We start from the raw sequence: 16,571 nt of genomic DNA, 5'->3' as shown, positions 1-16,571 counted from the left end.
ACGAGCTCCCGTGAACGTTGAATAATTTAACGTAACAGATGACCACCACGTTTTTTTTTCTTTTAAAGCTTCTATTAGTGTATTTGTTTTGGTTTTTCCGGCCCACGCGCACTCCTCCGTCGTCAGCTTCACGGTGCGTTTAGCAGCGACAGAGCTGAGCGGTAAAAAACAGACAAACACAACCTGGAGCTAATGCTTTATTAATGTTTCTCAAACATTTAGCCGCACGTGAAAACTACAAAACTACATCAGAGGATGGAGATGAAGATGTAGATAAAGTTATAAAAAAAAAGACCGTTAATGTTTCGCCTCTAAAGTCTTGGCGCTAAATTGTCGATCGGACAGTTGTCGAACTCTTGTTTCTTCGATGCAGAACATTTAAAATCAAACTCCAGTTGTTTAACCAGCGACTTTATATGAAAGTCGACACTTTTGTCTACGATTTAAAGTATAAAATGTGTCCGAGCAGTGAAATCTACGGAAGCTACAGGCGGCCAAAATGTACCAAAAAAAAGTAAGGGCGTTTTCACACCTGACAATTTGTTCCGAAACAGGGAGCGTTTACGTCATATATCGGTTCGTTTGGTCAGATGTGAACACAGCAATCGCGCTCGATGCGGAACAAAACAAGCGGGCCGAGATCGCTTGGGAGAGGCGGTCTCGGCTCGTTTCCATCCGAGCCCTGGAGCGGTTCGTTTGTAGTGAGAACGCAACCGACACATGTATCGGAACAAATTGACTGGTTACCTGGCAACCGGAGGAGGAGGACCACGGGCAACTGCCCCAAAAACATAATGGAGCATCAGCAGCGTGTCGTCTTGGCCTTTTCATAATGTACACAAAACAGGAAAGCCGGTGGCAAAAAGAAAAGAAAGACGCAAACTCAAGCCACGAGTCCACCAGCCTTTCCAAGCTGACCCGCGGCGATCAGCACCGGGCAGAGCTCCGCAAACAACCCCTATAACTAGTCATGCTACGCTGCCCGTTTACTAGAAGAAAAAAAGAGTCAAACTGTAGGGTGTGTTAGAGCAGTGGTTTTCAACCTTTTTGAGTCGCGACCCCCAATTTCACATGCACTGCTGTCCGCGACCCCCCGCCCCAACACACAAACACACACACGCCGGTGTGAACGCATGATGAATAAAGCGCAGCGCTGTCCGCGGTGGGTTTTTTTTTTTTTTTTGCCTTTTTAGTTCTTGATCCCTGCACTGAAAAAAACAATTGGCTGCTGTAGTTTTGTCTCCATGGCCAATATTCCGACCTGGAGGTTTTCATCAGGGCAAAAGAACAAAACAAAGCGACGGAGTTTAAATAGATGCGGGTGGCGAGTTGATGCGGTGTCCACACACCCGGGCTGGTTTATGTGACATGCGGGGACCTGTCGGCGCAGGAGCGAGTGGAGCGTGGATGCAAGCCAATCTCCTTCAACCATGCACGGAAAAGGGGAATGACAAGAAAAGTTTGTCTAATTTATTAAGAAACAATGCCCAGGTCAGCAATGCATGCCAAGAAACATGTCGTTCATTCGTCCCCTCCAGCCACATCAACTGGGGTCGGGAGGGACCCCAAGGTTGAGAATGGCTGTGTTAGAGGACAATTCATCTGACATAACTATGACACCTGAAACTGAAAACACAGCTTGACCAACACAACCTGACCACCCCTCTCCCTGTCTCTCTCTCTCTCTGTCTCTCTCTCTCTCACGGGCAGTGACACGCTCTGTCATTCATTCACGTGTCAGCACTGAGACAGCGGACAGCACGCTTGGTCACTAGCTAATAATAATAATAATAATAATAAATAATAACAATGTAGCCTATTAGACTACATTTGTAGCTCATTATAGGCATACTTCAAGGTCTCTCCCCAGCCATAAACCAGTCAGCTTGGGCATTTTTTTTAATTGAACTTCAACTAAATACTCGTCTGCCCAAATATTAATACGAAATTGAACCTCCTCACTACTGCAAGTCAGCCCGCGGTTCATTGTTGCCATTGTTGCTGATCAGCTGATGGGGTGTTGTTAGGGCCGTTGCTACGGCGCTGTTCCACAGCGCAAAGCGCTGTACCGCTTTAGAATCATGCAATGTGAACACAAACGGCCCAGAAAAAAGAACGCAACAGTTGTATCGGTTTAGTTGCTGAATCGGAACAACTGCAGGTGTGAAAACGCCCTAACTTTAAAACAGACTTAAATGGATAATTCTTTAACGCTCCATGGTAGAGTTGTTTACAAGACATTTGATTTATTTTAATTCTAATCTCTAGTGGACAGTTAATATTTGAAAACATATATATGTTTTATAACATATCTTTCATTTCCTTATTAAAGGTATAGTTCAACATTTTGGCAAATTGGCCCATTGCCATAATCCCTATAGTCAGAGCAGTAGGTTTGCCAAAATGTTGAACTATCCCTTTAAAAAACATTGAAATGAAAACAATAGTTGCCTTTGTTTTATGGGAGAATATCAACCAGACTATTTAGTGTTTATTATTATTATTCCAGTTGATGTGTTTATTACAGATATATTAGTTTACACTCAGTTTACACAGTCGTAGTTTTGTACTCGTCACTCGTGCGTCTCTCTGGGAGCTGGTGCTATTGTCCCTTTTGTATTATTGTGTATTGATTATATATTGTATACTCTGCTTTTTAAATGAGATTGTTAAAATCACTTTGTACTGTACAGACTCGATGCCAAAAAGATTCTTTTGCCACAGTTTCAGCTTTTTTTTATTGTTATGTTGTTGCTCTCAGATGTTTCATCTCAACACGTTCGTTGCCACTTGAGTTTTGCAGCTGCTGTTTTTTTTTCATTTTTCATTTAGTCACAGTGGATTCATTAGTTATTGATTACAAGCGTGAAAACTGTAGAGTTTGTTTTCTTTCTTTCACTTTGTCATTTAAAGCAGAAGTAAGCGATCCGGTCGTTTTGGCTAATGCTGCGTTCCAGGCAGGCTTTTGAAACCGTAAATTACAGCTTCATGTCACAACTTACGACTTTGTAGCGTTCCAGGCAACCCACTCGTGTTTCTCCGACCTGTTTTACCGGTGAAAGTCACTATAACGGCCACTCGTAACTTCTGACCCGTGAACTCGTACCAGATCGAACTGGTACGACTTCACAGGTCGGAAAAACACGAGTTGCCTTGAACGCACCATAACAGTCCTCGTCCCTACGTCACCACATTCACGGCGTTCCTTGGCTGCACACACAGCCCTGCATGCCGTTCTCTCTCTTCATTGGATAAAAATTGTAGGATACGAGAAAAGTTTTCTCCTCGGCTCAGAGCAGAGCAGAGTGACTGACAGACCCGTGTTTCAGTCCAAACACTCTATGTAAGTGATTGCTGTCGGAAGATATAACTATTTAAGACTTATATTAACACAAATATATCACTCACTTCTGCTTTAATGAACGACTGTTCGTCCTCCTTCCTCCTCGTCTTTGATCCTCATTCAGCCGCCTTTTTCTTTTTTTTATATCCTTGGCTGCAAGTACGATTTGTAAATCTATTCTGTTTAGGAATGTGTGTGTGTGTGTGTGTGTGTGCGTGTGTGTGTGTGTGTGTCCACCAGATGCTGCAGACCGCTGCCTTGTAAAATCATTTTACACCAAACCAAACCATATTTGTCTTTAAGAAAGTGTTGGAGCAAAAAAAAAAAAAAAAAGGGAAAAAGTGGAAAGACAAATTATTTCTTTGTTTTCTTGTTTCAAATGTTAATATTTCAGTTGCATTTATTTAAAACTACAAAGAGCTTTCATTCATTTTTTTAAATTTTAGTTTTAGGGAAACAACAAATGCAACGTTTCAAACAGCACATTGGAGGAATTGTGGGTAAATTTTCCACCTTAACTTTCCTGCAGCACAGAGTGAACATGTTTTCAGATCTATGCAGACACGTCTCTTTCTTCTCATTCGACTGTTAACCTTTTAAAAAACCTTTTGTTTTTAAATAAATCTTCATGTATGTAACTGTACATTCTGTATGTATATCGCCTGTATATCCGAGGGTTTTTAAAAACATATATCAAAGTATCATTATTATTATTATGATGTGTGCCTCTTTTTTTCTCTTTTTCTTTTTTTTTTTACACTTGAAATAATGAAAATAAAAATGTTTCTGAGTGAAGAGAAGCTGCTTCTGTCTCGACCTCTGACTATATGTTGCTAAATGGCGCCACTTGGTGATGAAGCCTCAAACTGCTGGAAAAACAGGAAATATTAAGTTTAGATGCAGAAATGTGTAATTTATGATTAAATATTAAATCCTATGTGTACAAGTAAAGCTAGTTATATATTAAGTTGCTAATACTGTGGTTTATTTTGCATTTTGTCCTCTTCATTATTCAGCTGCAAACTAGAAAATTTCAGCATAAACACATGATAAAAGTGTCAGAAAACGCCACATTTTTCCAGTTTTTATGTAAATTGAAGCAGCAGGAGTTCAGTAAATAACATTAAATGGAAGAAAGATGAGAAATAATGGAGTCAAGGTCAATAATCAAAGTTTAAATTCATTTAAATCATGGGGGAAAAAATAGATAAAAGACAAAAAGGAAACTTGTAAATGTGAGAAACAATTCAGGTTGATAGGCTATTGATCACTGACTAACAGTTTAATGTTTTTTCTAACAATATAAAATGATTATTTATTAGTAAAGTGCACTAACTAGTCCACAGTGTCTACATGATCTGTCTCTTTCTGCAGATAAAGACAGAAAAACACACATTTGAGTCAAATTAACTTGATAGTTTTTATAATTTCGGTGTAAACTTAGTGTTTTATCTGCCGTTCATGTCGCTGTTTGCTTAAATAAGCAACAGCACATTGGAGGAATTGTGGGTAAAGAGTGAACATCTAGGCAGACACGTCTCTTTCTTCTCATTTGACTGTTCAACTAAATTTTTTCCATGACTTTAATGAATTTAAACTTTGATTATTGACCTTGACTCCATTATTTCTCATCTTTCTTCCATTTAATGTTATTTACCGAACTCCTGCTGCTTCAATTTACGTAAAAACTGGAAAAATATCTCTGAAATTCATAATTTAATGCGTTAAAATGACTATTGACAACCCCGGAGACGTTATTTGGTGTGTTTTAAAGACTCGTCGTTTCGTGTTTTCCTCTTTTATGTATTTTTTCCATGAATTTAAACTTTTATTACTGACCTTGACTCCATTATTTCTCATCTTTCTTCCATTTAATGTTATATACTGAACTCCTGCTGCTTCAATTTACACAGAAACGGGAAAAATGTGGTGTTTTCTGACACTTTTTTCATGTGTTTATGCTGAAATGTTCTAGTTTGCAGCTGAATAATTACTGTAAGAGGACAAAATGCAAAATAAACCAGAAGTGCAATCTTATCTTATCAGTGTGTGAATGGGTGAATGTGATGTACTGTAAAGCGCTTTGGGTATCGTTTCAGGTATAGTAAAGTGCTATATAAATACAGACCATTTACCATTTATCCTATTTCGTGTGTTTTAAAGACTCGTCGTTTCGTATTTTCCTCTTTTTTCCATGACTTTAATCAATTGACCTTGACTCCATTATTATTCACTATTTCGCATCTTTCTTCCATTTAATGTTATTTACTGAACTCCTGCTACATAAAAACTGGAAAAATATGTCTGAAAGTCATAATTTAATGCGTAAAAATGCGCTGTTATTTGGTGTGTTTTAAAGACTCCCACGGTCCCTGAAGGCAGCAGCAGCAGCACCCTGGTCTGAGCGGGTCTGGACGCTGGACTACGTCAACAGGAGAGAGGAGACCGTCCCAGTCCCAGTCCCCCTCCTCCCCCCCTCCCCCACTCACCCACTGCTGCTGCTGCTCACACCGAGACTCTCCATCCACGGCGCGTGCGGACCGTTTGGACATGTCGTGTCCGCGCGTAAAGACGCACTGAACACGGACTTTCTTTCTTCTTTTTCTTCTTCCTCCTCTTCCTCAGCAACAGCGACATGTTGGCGCGGAAGAGCATCATCCCGGAGGAGTTCGGTCTGCCGGGGCTCGCCTCCCGCGTGCCCCGCAAACCGGTGTTCCGCGACCGCGTGAACAAGGCGCGCTTCATCGCCAAGAACGGCGCGTGCAACCTGGCGCACAAGAACATCCGCGAGCAGGGTCGATTCCTGCAGGACGTGTTCACCACGCTCGTGGACCTGAAGTGGCGCTTCACGCTCGTCATCTTCACCACCACCTTCGTCAGCAGCTGGCTGCTCTTCGCCATGAGCTGGTGGCTCGTGGCCTTCGCGCACGGGGACCTGGACCCGGCGCAGATCAACGGGACTCACTGCGTCAACGAGGTCAAGTAAGAGACACAACTTATTATTCTTCTTTCTTTCTTTTTGTTTTTGTTTTTTACAGTTAAAATTACAAAAAAAAAGAAGAGCAGTCACTTTAATGTGTTTAATGTCATTGAACGTCTCTTCTCCTTCCTCCTCTTCCTCCTCTTCCTCAGTGGAGTTTAAAGATGGAGGAGGAAGAAGGAGAGAGGAAAAAAAACTTTTATTACGTCAGAAAGTTATGAAACTTTTGCATTAATAGTTTCAGAGGAAATAAAGTGAAGTTTACAGGCAGGGAGTGTTTGGGACCTCCCTCTCCCCCCCGGGACCCACTGCGTCACCGACGTCAAATAAGAGACGTCAAGGAAGGAAGGACAAAGGGAGGGAAGAAGGAAGGGACTATGAAGGAAAGATAGATAGAGGGAGGGAACAGATTGGGTCAAAAAGGAAGGAAGAAGTAAGCATAAAGGGAAGGAAGGAGGGAGGGAGGGAGGGAAGGAAGGAAGGAAGGAAAGAAGGAAGGAAAAGGGAAGGAAGGAAAGAAAGATGGAGGGAGGGAACAGATTAGGTCAAGGAAGAAAGCAGAAGGGGAGGGAGGAAGGAAGGAAGGGGAGAAGAATTGTGGAAAGAAGGAAGGGAGAAAGGAAAAGACACACAGCGTGAAGTCACTTTAATTTGTTTAAAACCGTCCTGTTGTCCTCCTGGGTCAAGGAAGGAAGGACAAAGGGAAAGATGGGAGGAAAGAAGGAAGAGAAAAAGGAAGGTAAGATTGATGGAGGGAGGGAACAGATTGGGTCAAAAAAGAAGGAAGAAGGAAGGACAAAGGGAAGGAATGGAGGTAGGCAAGAAGGATTGTGGAAAGAAGGAAGGGTAAAAGGGAAGGAAAGAAAGATGGAGGGAGGGAACAGATCAGGTCAACTGGATCAAAAGAGGAAGGAAGGAAGGAAGAAGAAGTAATGACGAAGGGAAGGAAGGGAAAAAGGATTGTGGAAAGAAGGAAGGATGGAGGAAGTGAACAGATTGGGTCAATTTGACCCAGAAGGACGACAGGAGGGTTAATGTGTTTAATGTCATTGAACGTCTCTCCATCCTCCTCTTCCTCAGTGGAGTTTAAAGATGGAGGAGAGAAAAAAAACTTTTATTACGTCAGAAAGTTATGAAACTTTTGCGTTAATAGTTTCAGAGGAAATAAAGTGAAGTTTACAGGAGGGAGTGTTTGGGACCTCCCTCTCTGCCCCCCACTCCCCCACCTTCTTCCTCCCACTGCGTCACCGACGTCAAATAAGAGACGCACAGCGTGAAGTCACTTTAATTTGTTTAAAACCCTCCTGTTCTCCTGGGTCAAGGAAGGAAGGACAAAGGGAACGATGGGAGGAAATAAGGAAGAGAAAAAGGAAGGTAAAATAGATGGAGGGAGGGAACAGATTGGGTCAAAAAAGAAGGAAGGACGAAGGGAAGGAATGGAGGTAGGCAAGAAGGATTGTGGAAAGAAAGATGGAGGGAGGGAACAGATCAGGTCAACTGGATCAAAAGAGGAAGGAAGGAAGAAGAAGTAAGGACGAAGGGAAGGAAGGGAGAAAGGAAGGAAAGAAAGATGGAGGGAGGGAACAGATTCGTTCTCTCTCTGCTGCCAGTGACTCTCACATGAACCCAGATAAAGTCACATTTCACATCGGTGTCTTGACTTTTTCCAACTTAACGTCACTTGTCAGGTGAAGTTTTTACTTTGAAACTTGTAAAAATGTAAAACATTTAAAGTTTAAATCCGTAGTTTTTCTGTCGGCAGCAGAAAAGTCAAAACGACCTCATTTGTTTTCGATGTCAAAGGTCACGATGAGGTCAAGAAAAGACCTGAAGCAAAGATAAAGATTCTCTGTTTTACCTGAAGGAGAAATTTCAAGGACATGTTTTCTTTTTTTTTTCTTTTTGAACAAACTTTATTTATAAAACTGGGACGATAAACAGAAGTTCCTTTTTTCCAAACCACAGAAACAAAACAAAACAAAACAAACAGATCTGTTTCACGTGGCTCCGCCCCCCCCCCCCCCCACACACACACACACACACACACACACACACACACATCAAACAAGGAATTATGGGATGGTGTTTGTCCTTTATTTTCATAAAGGGAGGTCCAGTGTTTCCTGTCGTAAAAGGAGATAAGACAGGAAACAGTGGAGCTCCTGTTTCTTTCTTTTTTCTTTTTTTTTTAATCTTTCTTAGATACTTCTTGATATTTTGAATTAAAAACTCGGTTGGTAACCCTTTGATTTTTACAGGATGTCAAGAAATAGCCAAGAAATAACAATTAATTGCGTCATAATGTCTAGAAATAACAGTCAGTTGCATAGTAATGTCTAGAAATAAAGCCAAGAAATAACGATTGATTGCAAGAAGACTTGGCGGAGAAAAATTCTGACCTTTCCCAAAGAATTCAAAGCATGAAAAGCATCTGTAATCTTTTGCCTTTATTAAAAACATGACAATACTATGAAACTGACATATTATCACATATTTAACAGCCTGTAAATTAAACAGTGACCAAAAACTCTTTAAAATGTCGAAGATGAGAAAAATATTTATGGGGGAAAAAAGAGTCATAAAGTTTAAATCCAGATGTTGTTCCTCCTCTCAGATTGATCCTCTCTGACCCTGAGGAGCAACCTGGGCAACACTTTATAACAAGTACACAACTGCTCTTGCTTCCATATTATGTGCAATAATCATTTACCAGATGTAAAAAATTAAAGTTTAACTACTCCTGGAAAAATGGGTCAAAGGAAACAGACATAGGACATTTCCTTATTATTTTATAGCCATAATAACAAAATATGTCCAAATGGCCATTTTTAGCCTCAGTAGGTAAAGGGTTAAGCATTAATAAATACTGAATTCTTCATTCTTAATGCATGAATACTCATTAGTATGAAGTTTATAAATAGTGCTTATCAATGATGAGTAAAACATAAACTACATACTAATGAGTATTCATGTGTTATTTAATGCTTAATAGTGTGTATTTATTATAAAGTGTTACCAGAACCAGAACCAGATGTTTGTATCCAGTGACGACAGAGAAGCTTCAGTGGATTTTAGTTTTCTGTTCGACTCAAACAGCTGTTGGAGCAAAAACAAACAGACTGAGGCTGAAAAAACAGATTTAAACTGAACATGAGAATTTAAAGCTGCAGGACCAGATTTTTATTTTCTGTGTGTCTGAGTGTGTGTGTGAAACGTTAAAGGGATAGTTCACCCAAAATTCAAATTGCACTCATTATCTATATCTACTCACCCTCATGTGGACTAAGGGCTTGGAGAAGTTTCAGAGTCCTCCGTGGCTTCTCTGAGTTACAGGGGGTCTCGGCGTAGCAGTGCATGTCCATATAACGGTTGCAAATGGATACCAACTGTCTTGGTAACAAAAAGACACACCAAAAAACATCCAAATACCTCCATGCTGCTCGTATGTATTGTCCGTCTTGTATTGAAGCCCCGAAATCTGAAATGCGAAATTTGACGAACCAGGAAGAGGAGCTTCCGCTACAAAACAAGCTTGAAATATAGACTTATTTGATTTTTTTCTGAACAATTTCGCATTTCGGGGCTTCAATACAAGACGGACATTACATACGAGCAGCATGGAGGTATTTGGATGTTTTTTGGTGTGTCTTTTTGTTACGAAGACAGTTGGTATCCATTTGCAACCGTCATATGGACATGCACTGCTACGCCGAGACCCCCTGTAACTCAGAGAAGCCACGGAGGACTCTGAAACTTCTCCCAGCCCTTAGTCCACATGAGGGTGAGTAGATAATGAGTGAATGAAATTTCAAATTTTGGGTGAACTCTCCCTTTAACCTGCTGTCTGTCTGGTTGGTCCTGCAGGTCGTTCACCTCGGCGTTCCTCTTCTCCATCGAGGTGCAGGTGACCATCGGCTTCGGTGGCCGGATGATAACGGAGCAGTGTCCGACCGCCATCACCGTCCTCATCCTGCAGAACATCGTGGGTCTGATCATCAACGCCGTCATGTTGGGTACGACACACACACACACACACACACACACACACACACACACACACACACACACAGAAACACTGATGTGTGGTGGCCTGGGAAAACCCTTCACATGGTGGGATTTTGAAATCTTCATTTTTTGATATTTCCATAAACTAGAAGTTTTCAGCCATCCAAAAATGTTTGAATAACTGAGATAGCCCTTTCAGATCAAAAGTTATGGGCATTTTAATCTATTATGACCAAAAAACTGAAAAGTGACAAAAATGGCTTAACTTAGAACGTTGCTGTTTTAACCCTCTAAAGACGAGTGTTTTAAAAACATTAAACAGCTTCTGAACCGTTTATGATAGAGATGAGCTGTAAACTGTATCTGAATCGTGTGGTTTTCTGCTTTCCGAGGGTCCTTGAATGGTGCCTCTATGACAAGAAGGGACCGTATAGGGTGCGTGTAATCACCTTCTTTATACAGTCTATGGTAATCACGGGGTACGGGAACAGACGCTAACCTAGCGTAGCATCGATGCTAATAACGTAGCATCGATGCTAAACAGAACGTAGCATCGGCGCTAAACTGAGCTCATCATCGGCACTTGCACATGTTTTACAAAACATCAACAACATATTATAAAAAAATGAAAATGAAACGCTTTACTCGTCACAAAAACGTAAAAATAAGTACTACTTTCCGTTTCCGAGTTCAAAGTACCAGAATCAAAATATAAAAATCGTTGAAATAGTACTTTTCCACCTATTTTGGCTATTTGCCACAATAGAACGTCAGCGACTTCCGACGGGTTTTCCCAGGCCGCTTCATCTTCTTCTTCCTCTTCTCCTCAGGTTGTATCTTCATGAAGACGGCTCAGTCCAACCGGCGAGCGGAGACGTTGATCTTCAGCCGCCACGCCGTCATCGCCGTCAGGAACAACCGGCTGTGCTTCATGATCCGTATCGGAGATCTGAGGAAGAGCATGATCATTGGAGCCACCGTCAGGTTGCAGGTGTTTTCACTACGTCCTCACTCTTTGTTCACTTCCTGTTTGAGGATAATAACTACAACTCCCATAATTCTTTGCAGATGTAAATAGGAGATATTGTTATCTACATGTAGTTTAGCTTCTTTTCACGTGACATTTTTGTCCACCTCACACACTTTCCCAACTCCCTACGGTCAAATGAAAGGTCACAGGGGTCTGGTTTTTGGCGAGGAGTTGTATCTTTGGGTAAATTCTGGATGTCCCGAGTTTCAGAATGAAAGTCCATATTTTTGACTCGTAATGCATTTTTTTACAACATCCATGACCCTTCAAGTGGACAAAAATGTCCACCTCCGCATATGGGTAAAAATTTTAACTAACAGATATCACCATGAAACTTCCCAAATGTATCACTCACATTAAGACAAGTATTTTTTGTATTACAAGTTTTGTCAAATTTTATGTTAAAATGTGTAAATGGGGCAATATCTAATGAAATATGTGCTAATTTACATACATTTCCAGAACAGAAATCTGAACGATTTTCTTTATTCAGATTTCAAAATTCTTGTTTTATTTTGTTGACATATTAGAGTCAGAAGTTTTTACAGAGGAGGATTTTGGATATCTCTTTTTATCACTCTGTAAATGAGAAAATAGTGTCACCAGCCCTAAAAAAAAAAAAAATCAAATTTCGCTTTTTTTTTTGTTTTTGTTTTTTGGAATAAAATGTTGCATGAATGATATATCAACAATCCCCTCTGTAAAAAAAACCTTCAGAATATAGACAGGAATAAAAAATAATAAAATAAAAACATCGTATGAGAAATCATGTGTTTTTGCAGCTAAAACAACTGGCCAGGAAGGAGTAAAAAAAAACTGAGGGAGCATCTGTTTTTCAAAATAAGAGCGTGCAGATCTCTAAATGAATAAATCAAAACAAACTAAATGGTAAAGAAATGAAACTCTGACTTCCTGTAACGTTGTTGAATGTTGTGGTGCAGGTGGTGAGGAAGACGACCACTCCCGAGGGCGAGATCATTCCCATCCACCAGATCGACGTGCAGACGGAGAGCGCCGTGGCGAGCAACAACCTGTTCCTGCTCGCTCCGCTCATCATCTGTCACATCATCGACAAGAACAGGTGCAAACACACACACACAAACACACACACACACACACACACACACACACACACACACACACACGACACACACATCTGGATGTTTTCATGTTTTTAAAACTCAAAAGAAAAGAAAATTATTCCTCATCAGAGCTCAGAGTGAAAAGTAAATGTGAGTCTGTGGCTCCACCTGCTGGACAAACACAAACAGCAGCAGCATGAACTGATTTACAGTAATAGAAATGTTTTCCCATCTTTGTCGTTTGATTCTCCGACATGAAGACAAAAATAATCTGGAATCTGGAATAATCTGAAAGAGAGAAAAAAAAATCACACTTGTAGTTCAAGGAAAAGTACATTTAATAAACGTGAGAAAATAAAAAGTATCACCTGTTGCTGAATGAGAAAAGGTAGCAAAAAGTATTAAACTAAATAAAACTAACACAATTTAGATCAGTTGATATTTGAAGTCATCTCATTTATTCTGTTTTAATATTTTAAATATTCAAAATGTGTTTTGAATGTGTGAAATGTGTCAATTTTAAAGATTTAAAGTATATTCAAGATGTTTTTATTGTTTATTTTCGTTACCTTTAATTGTCGGTGCAAGCTATTTTTAGAACGGCGGAGCAGAGCCGTGAGCTGCTCAGAGCTACGCTACGGAGGCTCATGGGATTTCTTGGTTTCCCTCATCAAACTCATCAAATACACAATCCAACAACTCCACAACGCTCTGGTGGACAAGTTGTGACCTGCACATTCACCACGCTATGAGATAATAACACAACGTTACCACACAGAGTTGTTTTAGAGGGAAATTCATGCAAAACCACTGATGCACGTTGCCTTCAGGGACAGTTTTTCATCAACAGTCTCTGTATTTCCCTCTAAAACAACTCTGTCTGGTAACGTTGTGTTATTATCTCATAGCGTGGTGAATGTGCAGGTCACAACTTGTCCACCAGAGTGTTGTGGAGTTGTTGGATTGTGTATTTGATGAGTTTGATGAGGGAAACCAAGAAATCCCATGAGCCTCCGTAGCGTAGCTCTGAGCAGCTCGCCGCTCTGCTCCGCCGTTCTAAAAACAGCTTGCACCGACAATTAAAGGTAACGAACCTACTGCTATGACTATAGTGATTATGGCAATGGGCCAATTTTCCAAAATGTTGAACTATCCCTTTAACCTGCACTTAAATGTAAATTTGCTGGTTTGAACCACGTGGCTCCGCCCCCTCAGCCCGCTCTACGACCTGTCGGCCATGGAGCTGCAGTGCAGCGACCTGGAGGTCATCGTCATCCTGGAGGGCGTCGTGGAGACGACCGGCATCACCACGCAGGCCCGCACCTCCTACGTCTCCGAGGAGATCCAGTGGGGCCACCGCTTCGTTCCCATAGTGACGGAGGAGGAGGGCGTGTACTCGGTGGACTACTCCAAGTTCGGCAACACAGTGAAGGTAGAAGTTAAACAGCAGGAACCGATGCGTCTGCAGACCCGGAGACCTGCACAGTCAGACCCTATGGTTTTTTGCTACAGCGCTGCCTGTTTTGTATAATATAATGTTAAAGTAAAGTAATAGATAATGTAGATAAAATAAAGTAAAAGATAATGTATACGAAATATGGGCAATATGGATGGCAGTAGGAACATGAGTATCGAATGTGAATCACATTGTTCATAAAAGTTTTTGTCGAAAATGTATCTGACAGTGTAACGACCGTTTGACCATAATATGTTTACTACGATAGTCTTATATGCACATCAAACACAGTAATATATATAATATTGATCTTTTTGGAATTTAAGTTAATGAAACCGAGATACTTTTAATACTGTGTGCTTAAATTAAACAGAAATAAAATTATAGGCTATGTGTGTGAGCCAACGTGTTCATAAAATATAAAATGTCATACTTTTGTGGAAACATTGGAACATTTTCATTGGTACATTTTCGACAAAAACTTTTATGACATCAATACTCACGTTCCTACTGCCATCCATATTGTCCATATTTCGTATCTGTCATATCTGTATCCATTAGCATACAAAACCAATAGTAGCCCCATGCAATAGAACATTTAAAAGCATTTTATTTCATTATAGGCTATTAAAAAAAGTTTTAAAGTGTTACAAGCTTCACAAACAATTAGATCTTGGCATTTTATTTGGATTTTGCCCTGTCAAAAAAACCATAGTGCGGGTCCAGACTGTGCAGTTGCAATTGTACAGTCAACCACCAGGTGGCATTAAGGGGTCTGACTGTGCAGGTCTCCGGGTCTGCAGCCATATACTACTGGATCAGCTTCTTGTTGTTGTTGTTGATCTGGTAATCTAACCGTGGCGTGTTGTTGTTGTTTTGTTCCAGGTGACGACGCCGCTGTGCAGCGCCCGGGAGCTGGACGAGAAGCCGTCCATCTTAATTCAGACTCTGCAGAAGAGCGAACTGTCGCACCAGAACTCGCTGAGGAAGCGTAACTCCATGCGACGCAACAACTCCATGCGTAAAGGCGCCGGTGGCAGCGGTGGCGCCGGCGGCAGCAGCGGCAGCCTGCGGCGCAACAACTCGGGCCTGGTGGCGCCCAAAGTCCAGTTCTTCACGCCGGGTGACGGGAGCCAAAGCCTGAACGCCGTCACCTGACATGAGGCCGGCCTCTTCCCGCCGGGCGCCGCGCTGCTCCTGCTGCTGGGGCGGCGGCTGCTGCTGCTGCTGCTGGGCGCCGGGGCTTCTCCTGCGCTCGCGGGACTCGTTCTGTTTCTGTTTCCGGTTCTAGATCGTCATGGTTACTGCTGCTGATAGACCAGAGCGGCATTTTTATGCAAATGAGAATGACTGATGCATCCTGGGTAATTTAGGGGCAGCACCAAGGGGGCAGTTGTCGGTCTAAGATGTGAAGCTCACTTCCGCGTTCAACAAACTGCAATCCCCTCTTCTTCCTCTGGGGGCTGGTGTCAGAAGGGAGCATTCTCCATAGACCCCCATGTTAAAATCGCCGATTTTACATCCTCAGTAAACATGTTAAAAGCCTGGTGTCAGAACGTTTTTTTTTCTCAATCGATAGTTTCTACCCCCGCACACACTCTGAGGGGGGTGAAGTTTTTTTTTAACTCTACCGTTTTACTGTTATTAGGTTAAAACTCTGGCCAATTAAGGCGCGGAAACGTTGAGTGACAGGTCCGAGCAGCTCCGTGGACAGCTGTTTCGAGGCCAGTGGGCGGGTTCTCGGCCGGCCAATCCAACATGGCGCTGTCCAAGGCCGCCATATTTGAGTCACAAAAACGACTCCCCAAAACCAATGGGTGACGTCACGGATGCTACGTCCATTCTTTTTACAGTCTATGGGCAGCACCCGGCATTTTTACATTGCACTCAGTGGCTTTTTGTGTTTTGATGGAGCGTAGACTAACTAACAATCAATTTGAATGTTTTATTTTTTGTTTCTTTTGTAGCACTATATGTCTCATAATTATTTTTGACACCCTCTTTGAAACCCACCGTTCACGCTATTTTGAAAAATTACAATTAATTAATCTACCGGTATGCTCATTTAGCCTCCCACAATGATCAATGACTCCACACAGTGGCCAGAAATGTCTGACCCAGACATCTACACGTATTTGGTGGAATCACCGGGAGGTTTTGGCTAAGTGTTGTCTGTAAATAGCCTGTTAATAGCCAACTTTTTTTTGTTAGTTAGTTTGTCAAGCCAGTTAGGCTGAACTTTTCAATGGAGGGATGCCGGGCGCTGCCCCTAAATTACCCAGGATGCATCAGTCATTCTCATTTGCATACAAAAGCCGCTCTGGTCTATGTCACTCACCGCAGAGCTTCATCACCGAAGTGTCTCCTCACACACTCAAGAGTGGACGATGTGATGATGGACGATTTCCTCTTTAATTATAAATTTAAAAAATAATCCGAAAATAAAAATATTTTTGTTAAACTTTTATTTTGAAAAGCAGAATTAAACAGATGACAGGAGACATGGTAAACAATAATCCAGGTGTTCTGACATCTGGAACAACACAAACATCATTCAGTTGTGTACCTTTTTCCAGACCACTTCCACCAGAGCTGCAAAATACTGTTACAAAAATCATCAGGTGACTGTTTTTTATTTTATTTTCCATCACAACTATTCATTCCAGCAACAATAA

General features: G+C 41.4%; 1 protein-coding gene across 1 annotated transcript; it reads left to right on the top strand.

The window, feature by feature from the left end:
* Positions 1 to 5,881: 5,881 nt before the first annotated feature.
* Positions 5,882 to 15,054, top strand: kcnj8 (potassium inwardly rectifying channel subfamily J member 8; the record flags this gene model as incomplete). Its single annotated transcript, XM_083999166.1, has 6 exons — positions 5,882 to 6,325; positions 10,188 to 10,336; positions 11,159 to 11,319; positions 12,300 to 12,439; positions 13,656 to 13,872; positions 14,782 to 15,054. Exons 1-6 carry the CDS (start codon positions 5,979 to 5,981, stop codon positions 15,052 to 15,054), a joined length of 1,287 nt encoding a protein of 428 aa, XP_083855292.1. The 5' UTR covers positions 5,882 to 5,978.
* Between the last annotated feature and the right edge of the window lie 1,517 nt (positions 15,055 to 16,571).

The sequence above is a fragment of the Trachurus trachurus genome, assembly GCF_905171665.1.
Source record: "Trachurus trachurus genome assembly, chromosome: 23".
Lineage (NCBI taxonomy): Eukaryota > Metazoa > Chordata > Actinopteri > Carangiformes > Carangidae > Trachurus > Trachurus trachurus.
Note: the sequence above shows the minus strand (reverse complement) of the source record. Positions and strands in the feature narration are given on the sequence as shown.